Below are 18,748 nucleotides of genomic sequence, written 5' to 3' on the forward strand. Positions count from 1 at the left end.
TTTAACATACCAAGATATTTCTGCATTAGTTACTTAATGTAATCTGCATTGCATAGTTTATTTTTTTATTATTATTATTATTTATAATTTACTCACTTTGTATACCAGCTGTAGCCCCTTCCCTCATCTTCTCCTGATACCACCCTCATTCCCACTTCCCTCCTGTATGTCCCTCCCCTATTCCACTGATATGGAGGTCCTCCTCCCCTACTATCTGACCCTAGCCTATCAGGTTTCATCAGGACTGTCTGGATCCTCTCTGTAGCATAGTAAGGCCACTTTTCCAGGAAGAGGTGATCAAAGAGCAGGCAACCGAGTTCACACCAAAGACAGCCCCTGGTCCCCTTTCTAGGAGACCCCCATGGGGACTAAGCTGCCTATGGTCTACATCTGAGCAGGTGATCTAGGGATTCCACTTTACACCCATCAGAATGGCTATGATCAAAAACTCAAGTGACAACACATGCTGGAGAGGTTGTGGAGAAAAGGGAACCCTCCTCCATTGCTGGTGGGAATGTAAACTTGTACAACTAATTTTAAATCACTCTGGCACTTTCTCAGATAATTAGGAATAGTGCTTCCTCAAGATCCAGCTATACCACTCCTGGGCATATATCTGAAAGATGCTCAACCATACAACAAGGACATTTGCTCAACTATGTTCATATCAGTTTTATTTATAATAGCCAGAATCTGGAAACAACCTAAATGTTCCTCAACAGAGGAATGGATCCAGAGGTTGTAAAATTACACAATGGAATACTACTCAGAAATTAAAAACAAGGAAATCATGAAATTTGCAGGCAAATGGATAGAACTAGAAAAGATAGTCCTTGAGTGAGGTATCCCAGAAACAGGAAGACACACATGGTATATACTCACTTATAAGTGGATATTAACCTCGAGGGAAGAGCAACCTTGCAAGGCCACAGAGGAAGACATTATAGCCAGTCCTGAAGAGACCTGATAAGCTAGGAACAGATGGAGGGGAGGAGGACCTCCCCCATCAGTGGACTTAGAGAGGGGCAGGGAGGAGATGAGGGAGGGAGGGTGGGAATGGGAGGGAATGAGGGAGGGGGCTACAGCTGAGATACAAGGTAGATAAACTGTAATTAATATAAAAACGGTTATTCCTGAAAACATACTTATAAGTAATGTTACATATACTGATCAGGTTATATTTAGGAATATATGTGTATATGCATATACATTTATACATATAACAAGAATCAGTGAAAAAGTAGACCATGAGTTTGAGAGAAAGAGACTAAGGAGGGGCAATATGATCCTCCAATATTGATGGTTTCCTATTTTTAGATTTTTTTATTCACTTTACATCCAGTTGTAGCTCCTCACTTTTCTACATTTGTCTGTCTTCCTCCTATACCCTGTCCTTCAGAAAAGGGGATCCCTGCCACTAATCCATCCAGCACATCCAGTTGAATCAGAACGGAGCACTTCCTCTTTCACAGTGGACTGGGAATGCAGACCTACTTCTAAGGGGGAAGTGGTCAAAAAGCTTGCAACAGAGACCACGTTAGCCCCTACTCCTCTTTGTAGGGGACCCACATGGAGACCAAGCTGCCCGTTGAGTACATACACATAGAGGGCTTAGGTCCAGTCCATGCATGCTCCTTGGTTGGTATTTCAGTTTCCTCAAGCCTCCCCCTCCCCCCCGGGCCCAGATTAGTTGGCACTGTAGGTCTTCTTGTGGAGCCACTGTCCCCTCAGGGTTTTTCTGTTCTTTTTCTGACTCTTCCACAAGGCTCCTTGAACTCAGCCCAATGTTTGACTGTGAGTCTCAGCTTCTGTTTTGGTCCATTGCTGGGCAGAACCTCTCACAGGACAACCATGCTAGGCTCTTATCTGCAAACACAGCAGAGTGGTTATAGTGCCAGGTTTCTTTAGATTCTTGTCTCATGGTCGTCACCCTCAGGACTTTGTCACTGAACAACCTGATGGTCCAGGCCAGTAACATAGTTGGGTTCTGTTGTCAGCATTGGGAAATTTTGTTGTTGAGTACTAGTTGAAAGATAAAGTTGATGAGCATGATAAACTGGCCTGGAATTCATGATCCTCAGCCCTTAGCATCCCGAGTGCTACGATTATGAAAACCATTACTGGCTTGACAGAATTTTTAATAATTTTTATAAATTTAAAAAGTTTTATAAATTTTTAATAGTTTTCTACATACTGAATATTGACAAAATATGGATGTCCTATGAAAACCATATGCAATATTAACATAATAATATAAGGTTATGACGTCAAGAACAGGTTTTGTGGATGATAAATAAATATAACAGAATAGGGTGACGTTTTTGCCAGATGTTTTCCCTATACAATTTATTAGATGCTGCAAGCATATTTCAAAAGGAGTATCACTTGAATAACTAATACCAGTGCAACATCCTACTCTGGTGTTGATAGCTACAGATTTCCCAAAAAGAAGCAGATGTGCACACATTTCAAACACATCTTCCTCAAGCCAGTAAGAAGGATATTCAAGCAGAAATTTATAAAAAGTGCATAATCTTAGAAATAATATGTTGTATTACACTGATTTTGAAGGCTGAGAAAATGAGTTTGGTGGTAGACTACATGCCTAGCATGTACAACATACTTAGACACACTCCCAGAAGACCAAACTGAAAAAAAATTGAGAGATATGTTATGAGATATAATGCCTGAATTCTGTTATGATATTCATTGAAATATTTTACATCAAATAATTAGGGACTTTTATATATCATTGTCAATAGAGACTTTTGAACAATGAGAGAAAGAGTCAAAACAATAGCTCTCCCTGAGGAGATGGAAGTGATTGGAAATTTGGAGTTCACAGTTGGCTCAAGCACAGAATATGTACTATCCCCATAGAGAAACGTGTAGAGAAGTCAAATTCCCAAGACATGAATTACCCGTTATGGCAAAGTATGAAAGGGCTGTCACATCATTCTCTCTTTAATTCTGCTTTGTGTTCCTGGGAAGCTATAGAGTAAGCCTCTACTTTGCATATAGCCTTGTGTATTATATTACTAAAATTATTTGAAGTGTTTGATTGCTCAGTAGCTAGAATGATAATAGACAACATGCTCATTCTCCTCTGATGTTTTAGTAGATTAAGGGTTACTATGTTAAACTATGAGAAAATTTGTAGAATTACAGCATTTGTTTTGCCATAAGCTCTTAAAATAAAATATAACAATACTGCAGAGCCAGGAACTGTGTTCAGGAACTACATCAGTAAATAACACCAATAAGGAATAGATAAGCTTTGAAAGCAGTCATATTCTTTTCTTGATCTTTAAAACAATTTGATTGATATAAATTAAAAGGTAAATTATATATAATTGTTCGCAATTCATTGTGAAATAACTTTTCAATGATGCTAATTGGCATGTGCTCCCTTCTATATGGAAAGTTTGGTGTGTGCTTTTGTAATGAGAATCTTATTTTATGTTGTATCACGTTAAGAAATCTGGATACACAATGTGGTCTAACTAATTTTCATTAACATGTTGAACAGTCCAGAAAACAATCATGCTAGATATTTGAACTTTATTTCATTTTGACTGGAATCATCTGATTTTTCCTTCTTGGGTTCCAGAAGACAGCTCAACACTCTCTGCTTGTGTGAATGTAACTGAGATTACATATAGAGTGCATTTCGTGTAATATGTCCCCAAATGTGTTTTGTTACAGTGACAGCACACTGCTACAGACCAAGAAACAAAGTTGTGCCATTTTCTTAACATTTTGTAAAGTCCTAAGACTCAAGAAAAATTACCGTATGGACGTCCAAGAGCAGCAAAGAGAGTCTTTTTCAGAATCGCTAGACAATTTTGTTGTAATGCTTAAATTACTAATTTCACTTTGCATGTACAGTTCTTATATTAGGGAACCTAATGTGAGTGTAGCAGAGTTCTCACCATTCCTAAATTCTTGTTCTTTTGTTTTAAATTAGAAACAGTGTTTGTGGTTCTAATTCACCCAGATTTCTGAATGGATTGTAATCACCAGTTACTAGAGCTTCTTTTGGTATCAAGAGGAAGATAAACAAATGCTGAGAGGCGATAAGGGCAATGCTATTGTGTGCATCGTTCTTCTCCCCTCCCCTTGACTTCTATTGCCAGTCATCATAGGACTTGACAGCCCTGCTTTCAGTTCTGTCATCAGTGGTGTTAAGTCTTGCTTGACCCTCTAATCCCACCATTTATTTATCTTTCACATGGTGCTTATTTAAAAATGGCTGTCACAAATGGCTCTATGGTAACTGAATTCATTCTCTTAGGATTAATAGACCAGCCTGAGCTCCAAATGCCCATGTTCCTGCTCTTTCTAGTAATGTACATGATAACTTCACTGGGGAATTTGACTTTAATTATTCTCATTGTGCTAAATTCTCACCTTCACACTCCTATGTATTTTTTTCTTTTTAATTTATCCTTTGTAGACTTTTGTTACTCTTCTGTAATTACACCAAAAATGCTGATGAACTTTGTACTAAAGAAGAACGTTATCTCCTATGTGGGATGTATGACCCAATTCTACTTATTTTGTTTCTGTGTCATTTCTGAGTGTTATGTCCTAACATCAATGGCCTATGATCGCTATGTGGCTATCTGCAATCCACTCTTGTATAACATTGCCATGTCTCCCAAGGTGTGCTCCTACCTTATTCTTGGCTCATATTTCATGGGCCTTTCTGGTGCAATGATCCACACTGGATGTGTGCTGAGACTTAGGTTCTGTGATGGAAACACCATCAACCACTATTTCTGTGATGTCCTCCCTTTGCTGAAGCTTTCTTGCACTAACACCTATGTCAATAAGATCGAGATTTTCATTGTAGCAGGAAAAGACATCATTATACCCACTGTCATCATCTTTATCTCTTATGGCTTTATCCTTTCCAGCATATTTCAAATGCGGTCCACTGAGGGTAGGTCCAAAGCCTTCAGCACCTGCAGTTCCCACATAATTGCAGTCTCCCTGTTCTTTGGATCTGGTGCATTTATGTATCTCAAACCCAACTCATCTGGACCACTGAATAATGGGAAAACATCTTCAATTATTTATACCACTGTGATTCCTATGATGAATCATTAATTTATAGCTTGAGGAACAAAGATGTTAAAGATGCCTGGAGAAAAACTCTGAGAAGGAAAATCTTTTAATTAGAAACTCTATTTCCTTTTGCTTATAATTATAGCTCAAAGAATATCTGTATTTAATAAAGTTTGTATGATCTTTCATATTAGATGTTTTTTTTCTTACCATACTATTTTTTATTTAATAGTATTTTCCCCTTTTCCTGAGTAAAATATCTTCTTTAGTCATATTTCTTCTTTTAATAACAGGGCAGAGTTTATCTTACTTGTTCACTATTGTTATACAGATCATCCTAGGAAATAATGAGTGATTCTTGCCATTTTTAACACAATAATAGGCAGCTTAAATTTCTTTTGGGAAACAGGTATTTTTTGTCATTGAAATAAAACATGAGCATGTTCATATCTCTACTCTTGTCTTCTGTCCTCCACTTGGTGAGAATATGTCACTTCCAAATCCCAGTGTTTAACAGATAAGCACAGCTCTGCCTTACTGTTAAATTAAATACAACTCATGTTGCAGCAGTACATAATACGGATTAAACATTCTTTTTGTCAGATGTCTGATGATTTTCATTTAAAGATAATAGCATATTTTAGTATTTTGTATTATGATGATTCCTAAGTTTAGCTGTGTTAATAATTTACATACTACACAATTCCAAGAATGTAGTGTTCAGAATGATTCATTATATTTTTCCTTTCAAGTCTTGCATCTATTCTGGTATCTTTTGTGTGTACATTATCATATTAGTTTTATTTCACTAAATTGTTATAGTAAAACATTTTACTTTTTTCCTTATGGTATATAAATCTAATACAGGAATTTTGTTGCAGCGGTGTTTCTTTAAGGGGGACTTCTTGATGGTTCTATCTATTTGGAAATATTATGACTCTTGTGCCACTGTAGTTGGCAGAAAACAGGTTCAGAAAATGGCTTCATTTGAAAAAAGCATCTCACATATTTTGGAGGTCTTGTTGAAAGGATATGATCTTAGGAAAATGGCAAACAAATATGACACAGGTCAAAGCAATACATAAACAGCAAATAGGAGATCTTAGCATGGAGAATGATCAATGAAAATTCAGCAGTAATTTGTTCTCATATTTCTTGCTCTGCAGAAGTTTGTCACTGTAATAACCTTCCACTGTTCATAAAGCTTTTCTTGGACTTGCGAGCCTGATGAATACACAAACAGCATTGTGAGAAATAACCAAGAAAATATTGTGGCTCCCTTTGTGAGGAACAAGAAGAAAGAACAACTTAGGGACTACCAATGCAGAGAACAGGCAATGATTATTAGCTCAATCCTAAATAAGTAATTTATATCACCCCCTCCCCTCAACACAAGGCTTGGGAAACACTGTGGAGGAGGAGGTAGGAACTATATAAGTGTCAGTAAGGGGAAGGGCTTCACATTGGGATTCTCTAGACTTGTGTATGCCCACTTTGTCATCTTCAATGGGCCCACAAAGGACCAGACAATCAATCAAGGTCAGGAGAATTTACAGAGCCCACTTTTACTTTCAATTATTGGCTCCTGGTAGATTTTGGGACAAGGGGAATTTATGTCTTTAATTGTATTCATACTGTTGATCCCACCAGGCTTAAATGATTAGCTCTAACCTGATAGTCGCACAGATGTCCTTGGTTTATTTCCATGGGTCCATGAGTCACCAGATAAAGTAGACATAAATATAAGAAAGTTAGATTTGTGGAGATAGGGGAGGGTGCGCTAGGGTGATAAGAATATTGGGGCGAAAGTGGTCAAAATGTAAGATACACATGTGCTAAGTTATAAAAAAATGTAAAACACTTTAGTTATGTTGTCAGCTTGTGCTACATCATAAGAGTAAGCGGGCCTTAATAGAACTAAATTACTCCTGCTTTTCTTGCTTCCATGTGTACTTCCCAAATGCAATATAAAGGAGTAAATTCCACTTTGATTTGAGAGCAACAAGTATTTGAAGGACATTGGTGAGCAGGCCACCTGTGCTGATATCTTTCTAAGGGGAGAAATGATATTGTTTTCCTCAGAGAAAGCTGGCCAAAAAAAAGGAAAAAAAAAAGACTAAGCTGAAGATTCCTTATCTGATACCGCTTTATAGTTAAAATATTTCCTAAGATAATTGTAATAACATTTACACTTGTTTATCTAGTATCCATTAAATGTTTTGGTATTGAAAAATTGAAGTTAGGTGTTTTGTTTTCTCCATTGCTTAGTTTTGGAAGCAGAGCTTGGTTTAATGCTTGATTTACTGTCCAAAGTAATCACTTGATCCATTCAATGGCATTACCATCAACATGCGTGGTTTAATTCAACTCTGGGCAGAGGGCAAGGAATCTTGTGGAAGAGTAAGGTGAGAGAAGGACGCAGAGGGGACAGGAGTTCCACAAGGAGACAAATCTGAGTCCAGGGGAGCCTGCAGAGATTGATGCACCAACCAAGGATCAAGCATGGAGAAGACCTATGTCCTTGCTCAGTCAGATGTAGCCAAAGATCAATGCATAGAGATAACCTAGAACCCCCGCACAGATGTAGCCCATGACAGCTCAGTCTCCAAATGGATTTCCTAGTAAGAGGAACAGGGACTGTCTCTTACATGAACTCAGTGGCTGGCTCTTTGATCACCTCCTCCTGATGAGGGAACAGCCTTACCAGGCCACAGAGGAAGACAATACAGCCAGTCCTGATGAGACCTGATATGCTAGGGTCAGATGGAAGAGGGGGAGGACCTCCCCTATCAGTGGACTTGGGGAGGGGCATGAAGAGGAGATGAGGGAGGGAGAGTGGGATTGGGAGGGAATGAGGGAGGGGCTACAGCTGGGATACAAAGTGAATATGTTGTAATTAATATAAAAAATAAAAATTAAAAAAGACTATCTGGATCATCTTTCTCTGTGACCTAGTAAGGCTACTTCACCAGGGGCAGATGATTAAAGAGCAGGAAAAGGAGTTCATGCCAGTGACTGCCATTGCTCCCCTTACTAGGAAAGCCACATGGAGACTGAGCTGACCAAGGGGTACATCTGATCGGGGGTGTAGGCTCAGATAGTAGAGGATGAGGATCTCCCCCTATCAGGGGACTAGGAAAGGGACATAGCTAGAGGGGAAAGAGGGAGGAAGGGTAGGACTGGGAGGAGAGGAGGGAGGGGCTATAGCCAGGATACAAAGTAAACAAATTTTAATAAATAACAATAATAAAGAAAATTTAATTATAAAAATATTTTAAATACTTCCAATGACTTACTATTTCTACATTTTGCTTTCCAGGAATATTTATACTAGCAATTTTGGATCAGTTCAAATCTTGGCATAATTGATTTCAAATAACTCTTACAGACCCCATCTTCTGCTATCCCCTCCCCATTTTCACAGTTTCCACCTAAATGCTTTACACCTTATGAATCTATTTGACATAGTGGCTTAGATCAATCAGATCTGCCACAGTTTTTCATATCTCATCAAGTTTACTTCTTCCATGAGACTCAGCAAATCTACTACCAGTCCAAACTAGTCTTGAGATCTCTGCTGAATTTAATAATTTTTAAAATAACACAATTCTGTCTACCCCAAAGGACTGTCATTAAATAAATATAGCCTCTCAAATGCCAAGTTCCAACTGTAGTGTCCAAAATTCTCCCACTGTCTTATGGACTCTGATATTTATGAGAAACTCATATCATATGTTTCATACTGGGTCATTGTTATGTTTTCCATCTGTGCACTGCACCATAGTTTTTATTCTTCTATTTTAAAGGTCAGACCTTTTTTTCACCACTTCCTCACTTTTTTTCCTTAATATGTAATACCTTTGTATTTCAAGTTGTTGATTACTGGAAAGCATCATTAGCACAGATCATTTTTAAAAGTTTATGTGTGTTCATGTCTTTTTAGGTTCATATGCATCACGTACATGTATTCCAAAAGAGGATGTCATATTTCCTGTAGCTAGAATTACAAGCAATTGTAAACCACCTGATGGGCACTGCATGAAACAAACTTGTATCAACTGCAAGAGCCATTTTCTGGAACCCCATATATATATATGATAAAAAGGTGGATGATATGTGTGGTGTTTCTGGGGTCTAGATTGAGAGCTCCCGGGCCAGTACCTATACTTTTGCCTTGACGTCCACAAAGAGTATTCGGTCTTTGGCAGTGACTCTCGCTGATGCTTCCTAAGACATTCCAAAAACCAATTGTATTTATCACTATTCTATTGCTGTGGAAAGACACCAAGGCAACTCTTATAAAAGAAAGTGTTGAAATGGGAACTTGCTTACAGTTTCAGAGGTTAGTTCATTATCTTCAGGATAGGGAGCATGGTGGTACACAGAATCTGAGAGTCTCACATCCTGATGAGCAGGCAGGCAGGCAGGGAAAGAGAGATGGAGAAATACTGGGACCCATGGAGGCTTTGACACCCCAGAGCCCACCCCTAGTGGTACAGCTACTCCAACAAGATCATACTCCTTAATCCTTTCATTCCTTTCAAATGTTTCCATTTCTGGTGACTAAGCATTTAAATATACGAGCCAATGGGGGGGGGCGTTATTCTTATTCACGCCATCACACTCTTAATCGTTAAAGCTCATTTTATTCGGTTATCTTGCTTTACAAATTATGCCTCTAAATATTTAATCGTTTCAAATAGAATGATGTCAAGAAGCATGCTTACTGCTGTCAGTATATGTTGACCTAGAGACTTGTCCATCAGCAGAAGAAGTAAAGAGTTTATTTTGGCCTTCTTTGTCAATTCAGTCTGTTATGTGTAAATTATTTATCATGCACTTGACATAGCTGACTGCCTTTACCTTTCATCTGTAGGCTGAGTGTATGGAATACAGAGATTAATAAAAAAAATCCTGTTAATAGGGTTAATTAAAAAATCTGGTTGTTCACTGTAAACTGAATCATGTACTCCTGAGATGGCAGTGACTGCCTCCGCAACTCAGGATGTTCTAGAGTGTTCTAGAGAAGTGCATGCTGAGGAGGAAGCAAGGCGATCACTATCTCAGGGAGTGTACTTTTGAAATTGAAAACCATTTGTTTTGTGGAAATACAACTTTGAATTAAATTCTCTCTTTATCTGGCCGGGAGATATAAAATATATTTACTGTACAATGTTAGAATGTAAGTATAACCATTTAGTGTTGAAAGTATGTACTAAGTCATATCTTCAAATACTAGATATGGCCATTAACATAATAGTACCAATTATTAGAATTTTAAAATCAAGTTGTCTCTAAAAATTTTATTTTGATAATTAAACAAATATATAGGTTTTGTCATATTTGGAAGCAAGGACTATTATTTAGATGTTTTTGGTTCAGATTCATTCCTTAAGCACTGACTTTAACTGACTTTTTAATTTTAATTTTTTACAAAGGTTCCAGTTTCCTGCTCTTTATGCAGGAGTCTCATAAACTGCTATAGCTGATTATCTTATCTTATCCAGTTATCTTATCCTTCCACAGAACTATGGAACATGATACAGCCAGTTGTACAATTGCTTTTAACGTTATGTTAACTTCATACTTAATCTTATGTTGAACTCATGCTAATCTTGATATAAAAGTTTTTCTCGTGTAACTTTGTCTCTCAATGTTCCACACAAGATTGCACTTACATTCTGGATCTTTACCACGTGTTAAGTTTTATCATGGCGTCTTGTACGGACTCATTTCTGGGGCACTCTAACTGCTTCCCCCCTCATCAGATATTGTCAGCCTCAAAGTAGTTATAAGAAACATCTGTGCACTGAAACCTCTAAAAGCAGTCCAGGCGAACACAGAAATGGGGAGACTGGGCCATGGACCATCAGACCCATCCCTCTTCTTGTCACTCTGGACATTGATTTGGGACTTTTTAAACTAAAACCTCTCTACTGAAGCCTTTTTTGCATCAATTGACCTCTCAGTTTCATCAGCTGAGACCACCTCACCATTGTACAGAGCCAGCTGGACTCTGTGACTGCTGCGGTGCTCTGAAATTAAAAAGGACTAGATCGGACTGCTGCTAAGAATGGAATGTGTGTTCTCCTCTGCAAACATGCTGCATTTGTGTCAATATAGCCTAACGGGGTTGTGATGGTGCCTAGAAATGGGGGACAGAGAAAATCTCAGCCACAGGCCTCCTCCTATGTATGGGTTTCTGGTTTCTTCGCACTCTGCCTCCTTCCCTGGATTACACCTTTCTTCTTTATTATCCTCATATGTCTATTTTTATCCTGTCTCAAAATGCTTTACTTACTGAACTTCACCATATACCAAACACAATGCACCATGTTAACTCTCCCAACAGCTCCATTTGTTCATAAAATATATCTACGAAAGACCGGTTAGAAGCTGTAAATAAACTGGCTAAAAGGGTATTTCATCCCTTTCACCTCATTCAAGATACAGTTCTTCACATTAGCCCTCTATTTTCTTCTGTTCTCTTCCTTTGATACTCTGAGCTTCACTGCTGCTTCTGCTAGCTCTTTTTCATCCTGATGGGACCAGTCACGGCTACTTTAAATTGACTCTATGCTGACTTCCTCTCACAGGCCCACTCTCTGTTTTACCCTGCACTCCTTCCCCTCGCTCAAACATCCTGGGCAACCAGTCAGTCTTGTCCTATAACCAAATTGTTTGTTTACAGTTCTCTCACAACTATTTTTCAAGTCTCTTCAGGACTGCAGGATGACAGTCATATAATCCAGTCTAACCTATGGAGTTAAAAGTTCTGCTAAGTGACTAGAAGACTTCCACTTCCAGAGCTCCTTCAGAAATCGAGAACTACTTCCTCCAACAAAGACCCCCTCTCAACAGAAAAACAGACTTGGTTTGTCTATTTCCTCTTGAATTTGAAACGACTGTTTCCTGCTGAAAGAATACACTTCTCTGCTTCCCTTGTGATGGACAACGAAACTCCAGAAGTGAGGAAATATGAGAAGGAAGGTGATTTATTTATGGTAGTTAGTCACTTCCACCTCTTTAAAGACTGCAGCCATCTTTTTACTGTAGGCAATCTCGCATCAGATATGGCATAAGATCATTCTCTCATCTGCCTGCATGGTCTGAGACATTCATTTATCCATTCATCCATTCATCCAGATGGATGAAAATATGCCTGTGTATCTTTCTATGTGATTGCCAATAAACTTGGTACTGCATAAGTTCAGAGGCATCTTTCTTTCTGGTTCTGTCTTTCCTTTAAGCCACTTGTACTTAATGGCTTGCTCCTGATATTTTATAGAACCCAGGACCAGCAGCCCAGGGACGGCAGCACTCACAGAAGACCACACCAGAGGGTCTTCTGCTGAGGATGGTCCTCCCAATTAATCACTAATTAAACAAACAAACAAATAAAAAATAGCATTAAATGCTACAGGCCAGACTTAGTTGTGAGTACTTTCTCTCAGATGGCTTGTGTCAAATTGCTATAAAAAGAGCCAGTGATTTGATGGCAGGTTGACCTCATTGGGCTACTTCTTCATGGAAATGTCAATACTTTATCCTTACTGGATACTTAGATTCCCTCACGACCTTCTGAGTATCTCCAAATGGCTTTCCGCAGCATGCATAGCTTGTCTAATAGGCCCAGTTAGGCTCTATTCCATGACTATGCTCTTCTTGGTGGCTGTCCCACAGTATTGGTGTCTTCAAAATATTGGATCTCCTGCTGCACTTAGGCTGCACTTTCACCAATAAACTCTTGTGCTCTTTTCATAGTGTAAAGCCTCTGCATCTCTGCATGATCCCTTTCATTCTGGGGCTTTTTAAAATTTTCTTTTTTATGTTAATTACAGTTTATTCACTTTGTAGCCCAGCTGTAGGCCCCTCCCTCATTCCCTCTCAATCTTACTCTTCCTCCCTCATCTCCTCCCATGCCCTTCTCCAAGTTCACTGATAGGGGAGGTCCTCTTTGCCTTCCATCTGACCCTAACCTATCAGGTCTCATCAAAACTGGCTGCATTGTCTTCCTCTGTGGCCTGGTAAGGCTGTTTCCCCCTCAGGGGGAGGTGGTCAAAGAGTCAGCCACTGAGTTCATGGCAGAGACAGTCCCTGTTCCCCTTACTAGGGAACCCACTTGGATACTGGGGCTTTAACTCCTACAATGTCTGTACCTTCTCCAATTATCTTTTCTGCCCTCTCACAGTGCCAAGTCTTAAGGCTCTCCAAGACCCCTAATACTTAGTTATTCAATACAAAGTAGTCAACAAACAAAAGAGACTCTGTAGACTAATTGTGTGAGTGTGTGTGAGCACGTACCTGTGTGTGTGTGTAAAACAATAATAGTCTGGTAACAAGAGGTTTTCAAGTTGAGAATGAGGTTGTGACATGGAAGAAGTTGGAGGGAGGAAATTTTGAAGGGAGGATCTGAAGGGAGAAAAGGGAATGGAGAAAGTGATGGAATTATATTTTTTAATTAAAATGGTTTTAAAATTTTAAATTAAAGAATGTGATCATTAAATCTGGGCAAGGGGTCTTTTCTCTAACTGGTTGATACTCCAACCAAGGACCATGCATGGAGATAACATAGACCCCGTGCACAGATGTAATCCCTGGCAGCTCAGTGTCCAAGCAGGTTCCCTAGTAAGGGGTATAAGGGCTGTCTCTGTCATGAACTCAGTGGCTGACTCTTTGATCACCTCCCCCTGAGAGGGGAGCAGCTTTACTAGGCCACAGAGGAAGACAATGCAGCCAGTTTTGATGAGACCTGATAAGCTAGGTTCAGATGAAAGGGGAGGAGGACCTCCGCAATCAGTGGACTTGGGGAGGGGCATGGGAGGACATGAGGGAGGGAGGATGGGACTGGAAAGGGACAAGAAAGGGGGATACAGCTGGGATACAAAGTGAATAAACTGTAACTAATCAAAAAACATAGTTTTTTTTAAAATAATGTGATTGTGGAGGGCTGAACATATAGCCCAGTCAAAAAAGGAGTATAAGGTCCAGAACACTAAACACACACCATCAACAACAGAAACTAACTTAAAAGTGATTTCAAGAGTTATCAGTGAGATGGTACTTGATATGTCTTACCATATAGCTGAAAGAAAAACTTTGATGAAGTGATACGGAAACATGTGCAAAGACTGTTGGAGCACAACCAATTTCTCCTAATGGATAAAATATAATGGAAGCCTGAAGTTCACTATTACTCAATATTGGACAATGTATAATCCCTGAAGAGAAGGCCGGACCAGGTGAAAACACTGAGTCCCCAGGTAACTAAAGATGTGCAATTACCTGGTATATAAATGCAGTTGCTTCATTTTCTGTCTGTCTGCATCTAGCATCTCTTCTCACCCACGTTTCTCATATAAAAATACATGGGACTTTTAAATCCACCTGAATGTGAGGAGGGAAACTCATCTAGTGGGAATTGTGATTATAAGAATGTTTGCTTTTATTTCCTAGCATTTCTCAGAAGGTTAGGAATTGTATGTTTTAACTAGTAGTTCAAAAATATCTGGTAACAGAAGAGATTATTTTTATTCTACTTCACCTTGTAATTAAAGGAACCGAAGCCTCACAGCCCAACACTACACTGCTAGGTTTGAATTGCAGGGATAAAGACATGACAAAGATTTCTTTCATAAAAGGGTAAGTTTTCAATTAATCACTTTAATTAGTTGTTCATATTAATTGTTGTGCTTTTTATTTAACAACTTTATTGGTATACTACTAATTTTTAAATACTATATACGACAATTAGGACTTTATGTTTTGATTGAAACATCCATTGTGAAATGACTCAACCATGAAGCTAATTCAGATATGCGTCCTATATGTAAGATGCTTTTATGTATTTTGTGTGCATACATTGAGTAAGAAGATATTTTAAGTTAATTCAAGTCCTGTTAGGAAATCCCAAAGTATAAAATATCACATGTTAATCGTAGTCAACACTTTGAACATTCCTAAGCATCTTGAAGGTGGGCAGAGAACATTCAGATCCTGAACAAAGTGCCTGATGAGTCTTTATCAGTAAATTTCAGTCCATATGCATTTCTCACACTCTTTTTCATTCCTGAGTCTCTTTGTGTCACAGGCACTACCTTAGTCTTTCTTAAAATCAGTGTTCATGCCTCCACCTCTAGTCTGGGAACTCATCACCAGGTTTCTATTGTTTACTGGGAAAGGATTGAAGTTGTGAACACTTCAGTATAGCAGGTGAGTGCTATAGGAACTTTTCCAAGGGAGATGTGAACTACTCAGCTGCTCGCTAAGATAGGGCTCCCAAACTGGATCAAAGTAATGGTCTTACCAAAGACTAATTTGAGGAACCAATGAGTTTATTGGACTTACAGCAGCATGAATGGGGTGTAACTAACTGGAGTATGGATGACCCCAACACAACTTCATTAGTGAAAAGTCTTATGCCAGCATGGGTACTTCCCTAAAGTAGACAAGTGGAGTTTCCCTTTAGTTAACCTTCCAAACTCTACATAGCCAGCACTTTAAAACACTATGTAAAATGAGGCAGAATTACGTACAACTAGAAATTTAGCACAGAGAAAATAGCCGGACTCTCCTGTGATGGTCTACTGAGCCTCTTCTGTGAGGGAAGAGCAAGAGATGGAGAATTGAAGATTTTATGCAGGTAATCACAGCTTGTCTTAATAAGACAGTAATGGATATTGTGCCTAAGAGGCCAGCACCACACAACAAGTAGATAAGAGAAATCTATCCTGCCTATCTCACTTCATTCTTCCCTGAATTCTCTAGCAGTTACATTAGGATGCTGCAAAGGCAAATGGGAGCATTAGAATCATCTTTGATGGTGAAATTAGTGATAATATGATGCTTTTAATTTTTCAGATTCTAATATGTAGTATAAGATATATATCAACCCCTGTGTTCTAATTTTCTGGTTCTGTTGCTCTCTTTGTGGAGTTCCTTTCCAGTGACTCATGCTCCAACCATGCACAGAAATAACCTAGAACCCCTGCATAGATGTAGCCCATGGAAGTTCAGTGTCCAAGTGGGTTCTATACTAATGGGAAGAGGGACTGCCTCTGACATAAACTAATTGGCCTGCTCTTTGGTCACCTCCCCCTGAGGGGGAAGCAGCCTTACCAGGCCACAGAAGATGACAACGCAGCGACTCCTGATGAGACTAAGATCAGAAGGAAGGAGAGGGGGACCTCCCCTATCAGTGGTCTTGTGGAGGAGCACGGGTGAAGAAGAGGGAGGGAAGGTGGGATTAGGAGGGAAGGAGGAAGGGGTTTATGGGGGGGATACAAAGTGAATAAAATGTAATTAATAAAAGTTTAAAAATAAAGAGATATATATTAACATGTATCATAAAATGTTTCTCTTCTGACTATTTCTCTTTCCTCTTTTCTCTCTCTGTCTTTCTCTTTGAACACAGGGTCTCTTGTAGCCTACACTGGACTCAAACTGTATAGTCTAGGATAACCTTGAAGGCCTGAGCTTCCTGTGTTTACCTCTCAAGTGATGGATCAACAGGCATGCACCACCATACTTGGCAAATGATTCTTTAATTTCATGCTGAGCATTTTTAAACATTATGAGAGTATACATCATATTTTTGGGAGAAGATATTACTGGAAAATCTATTCTGCTCTCGAATTTTGCTATATTCTTTTCTCTTTACAAATTCTCTTAGAGAAGAATGGCTCTGGCAAATGGCTCTATTGTAACTGAATTCATTCTCTTGGGATTAACAGAACAGCCCAGACTCCAAACGCCTCTTTTCTTACTGTTTCTAGTAATATATATGATCACAGTGTTGGGTAATTTGACATTGATAATTTTAATTGCGTTAAATGCTCACCTACACACCCCCATGTATTTTTTCCTGTTTAATTTATCTTTTGTTGATCTCTGTTATTCTTCCGTGATTACACCAAAAATGCTGATGAATTTTGTACTGAAGAAGAATCTTATCTCGTACATGGGATGTATGTCTCAACTCTACTTCTTTTGTTTTTTCATAGTTTCTGAGTGTTACATACTGGTGTCAATGGCCTATGACCGCTATGTGGCTATCTGCAATCCACTCCTGTATAACACTGTCATGTCCCCAAGGGTGTGTGCTTATCTCATGCTTGGTTCATATTTGACGGGATTTTCTGGTGCTGTGATCCACACTGGTTTCATGCTCAGGCTGACCTTCTGTGATAGTAACATCATCAACCACTATTTCTGCGATGTCCTTCCTTTACTGCAGCTCTCCTGTACCAGCACCTATGTCAATGAGACAGAAATTTTCATTGTAGGGGGAAAAGACATCATTCTGCCCAGTGTGATCATCTTTATCTCTTACGGCTTCATCCTCTCTAGCATCCTCAAAATAAGATCCACTACAGGCAGGTCCAAGGCCTTCAGCACCTGCAGTTCTCATGTAATTGCTGTTTCTCTGTTCTTTGGATCATGTGGATTTATGTATCTGAAACCTTCCTCTGCAATACCAATTGATCAAGGCAAAATCTCTTCCATTTTTTATACCATTGTAGTTCCCATGTTAAACCCCTTAATCTATAGCTTGAGAAACAAAGATGTTAAAGTTTCCCTGGGAAAGATACTGAATAGGAGGAAGTTTTAAATATAGTCATAGCATAGAAAAATTTTCTGTGTTTAATACATATTTTAGTCACACCTTTTATGTAATATTTTTAAATATTTCCCACTGTTGTTCACTTTGGCTTTTAGGCTGTTTAAAAACTTGTGCAATTTACTTCCTCATTTATTCTTAAATATAGCATAACTTGCAACTACAAAATTCTGTGCATTTAATATTCTTTTCAGATACATTTTACTTATTATGTGAAGATAAAAGAATGCCTGTTAGAATGTGATGGTTTACATAATCTCATACAACTACTTAAGATAAAAATCAAGAACAACTATCACTCATCAGAATTCAAGCCTCTCATGTTATTCACTATACTTTTGTCTACTTTTCCTGTAATTTCATTTCAAAAAAGAGTGAGGGATATTTCTATTTTATTAAAACTTCTTTCTTTCATAAGTTGATTTTCTCAAAAATGACTGTAACATTTCCACCTTATTATTTTACTGCACTGTTTTTGTTCTGTAAATCTATATAAGAGTTGTATCATTTTCTGTTAGAGAAAGCCTTTGAAAGTTTTTAGTCTCTTTTTATTAAGATAATGGAGTCATGGAAGAGAAAAGAGAACACAGCATGCAGGCGCAAGAGACAAGTAGCACAGGAATGTGACATCTCAGTGTGGAGAATCACTAATGAAAATTTAAACAGCAGTTTGATTTGATTTTGTGTTACTCTGTGATGCTTTGGTTATGTAATTTTCTTTCTCTACTCATAAGATATTGCCCATACTTAATACTCATGATGAAATTGGGTTAGCAAAGTTTCAAGAATGAGAGAAAATATTCTGGACACATTGTGGGTAGTGAAGAAGAAAGGAATCAACTTCAGAACACACAGTAGTGAATTGTTGAAACTCAAGGAAGAAATAATTCAGAAATAAAACAATGGTCTAAATGAAACCTTCATTTTTTTCATTTGTAGAAGACTCTGAAAAAGTAGACTGAGCCAGTCCTGAAGATACCTGATAAAACAGGATCAGATGAATGGGGAGGAGGTCCCCCCCATCAGTGGACTTGGAAAGGGGCACAGTGGAGATGAGGG

At 38.6% G+C, this 18,748-nt stretch overlaps 2 protein-coding genes across 2 annotated transcripts; both read left to right on the top strand.

The window, feature by feature from the left end:
* Positions 1–4,248: 4,248 nt before the first annotated feature.
* LOC110541739 (olfactory receptor 8B8-like) lies at positions 4,249–5,112 on the top strand. The gene has a single exon (XM_021628447.1). It carries the CDS (start codon positions 4,249–4,251, stop codon positions 5,110–5,112), a length of 864 nt encoding a protein of 287 aa, XP_021484122.1.
* Positions 5,113–16,074: 10,962 nt separating this feature from the next.
* Positions 16,075–17,680, top strand: LOC110541741 (olfactory receptor 8B8-like). Its single transcript, XM_021628445.1, has 2 exons — positions 16,075–16,085; positions 16,747–17,680. The coding sequence occupies exons 1-2, from the start codon at positions 16,075–16,077 to the stop codon at positions 17,678–17,680; spliced, it is 945 nt and encodes a 314-aa protein (XP_021484120.1).
* Positions 17,681–18,748: the final 1,068 nt, after the last annotated feature.

Source organism: Meriones unguiculatus, chromosome 1 (assembly GCF_030254825.1).
Source record: "Meriones unguiculatus strain TT.TT164.6M chromosome 1, Bangor_MerUng_6.1, whole genome shotgun sequence".
NCBI lineage: Eukaryota > Metazoa > Chordata > Mammalia > Rodentia > Muridae > Meriones > Meriones unguiculatus.

Excerpts from the sequence above, each read along its gene's own strand:
- LOC110541739 (XM_021628447.1), top strand. The coding sequence starts at position 4,249 with ATGGCTGTCACAAATGGCTCTATGGTAACTGAATTCATTCTCTTAGGA.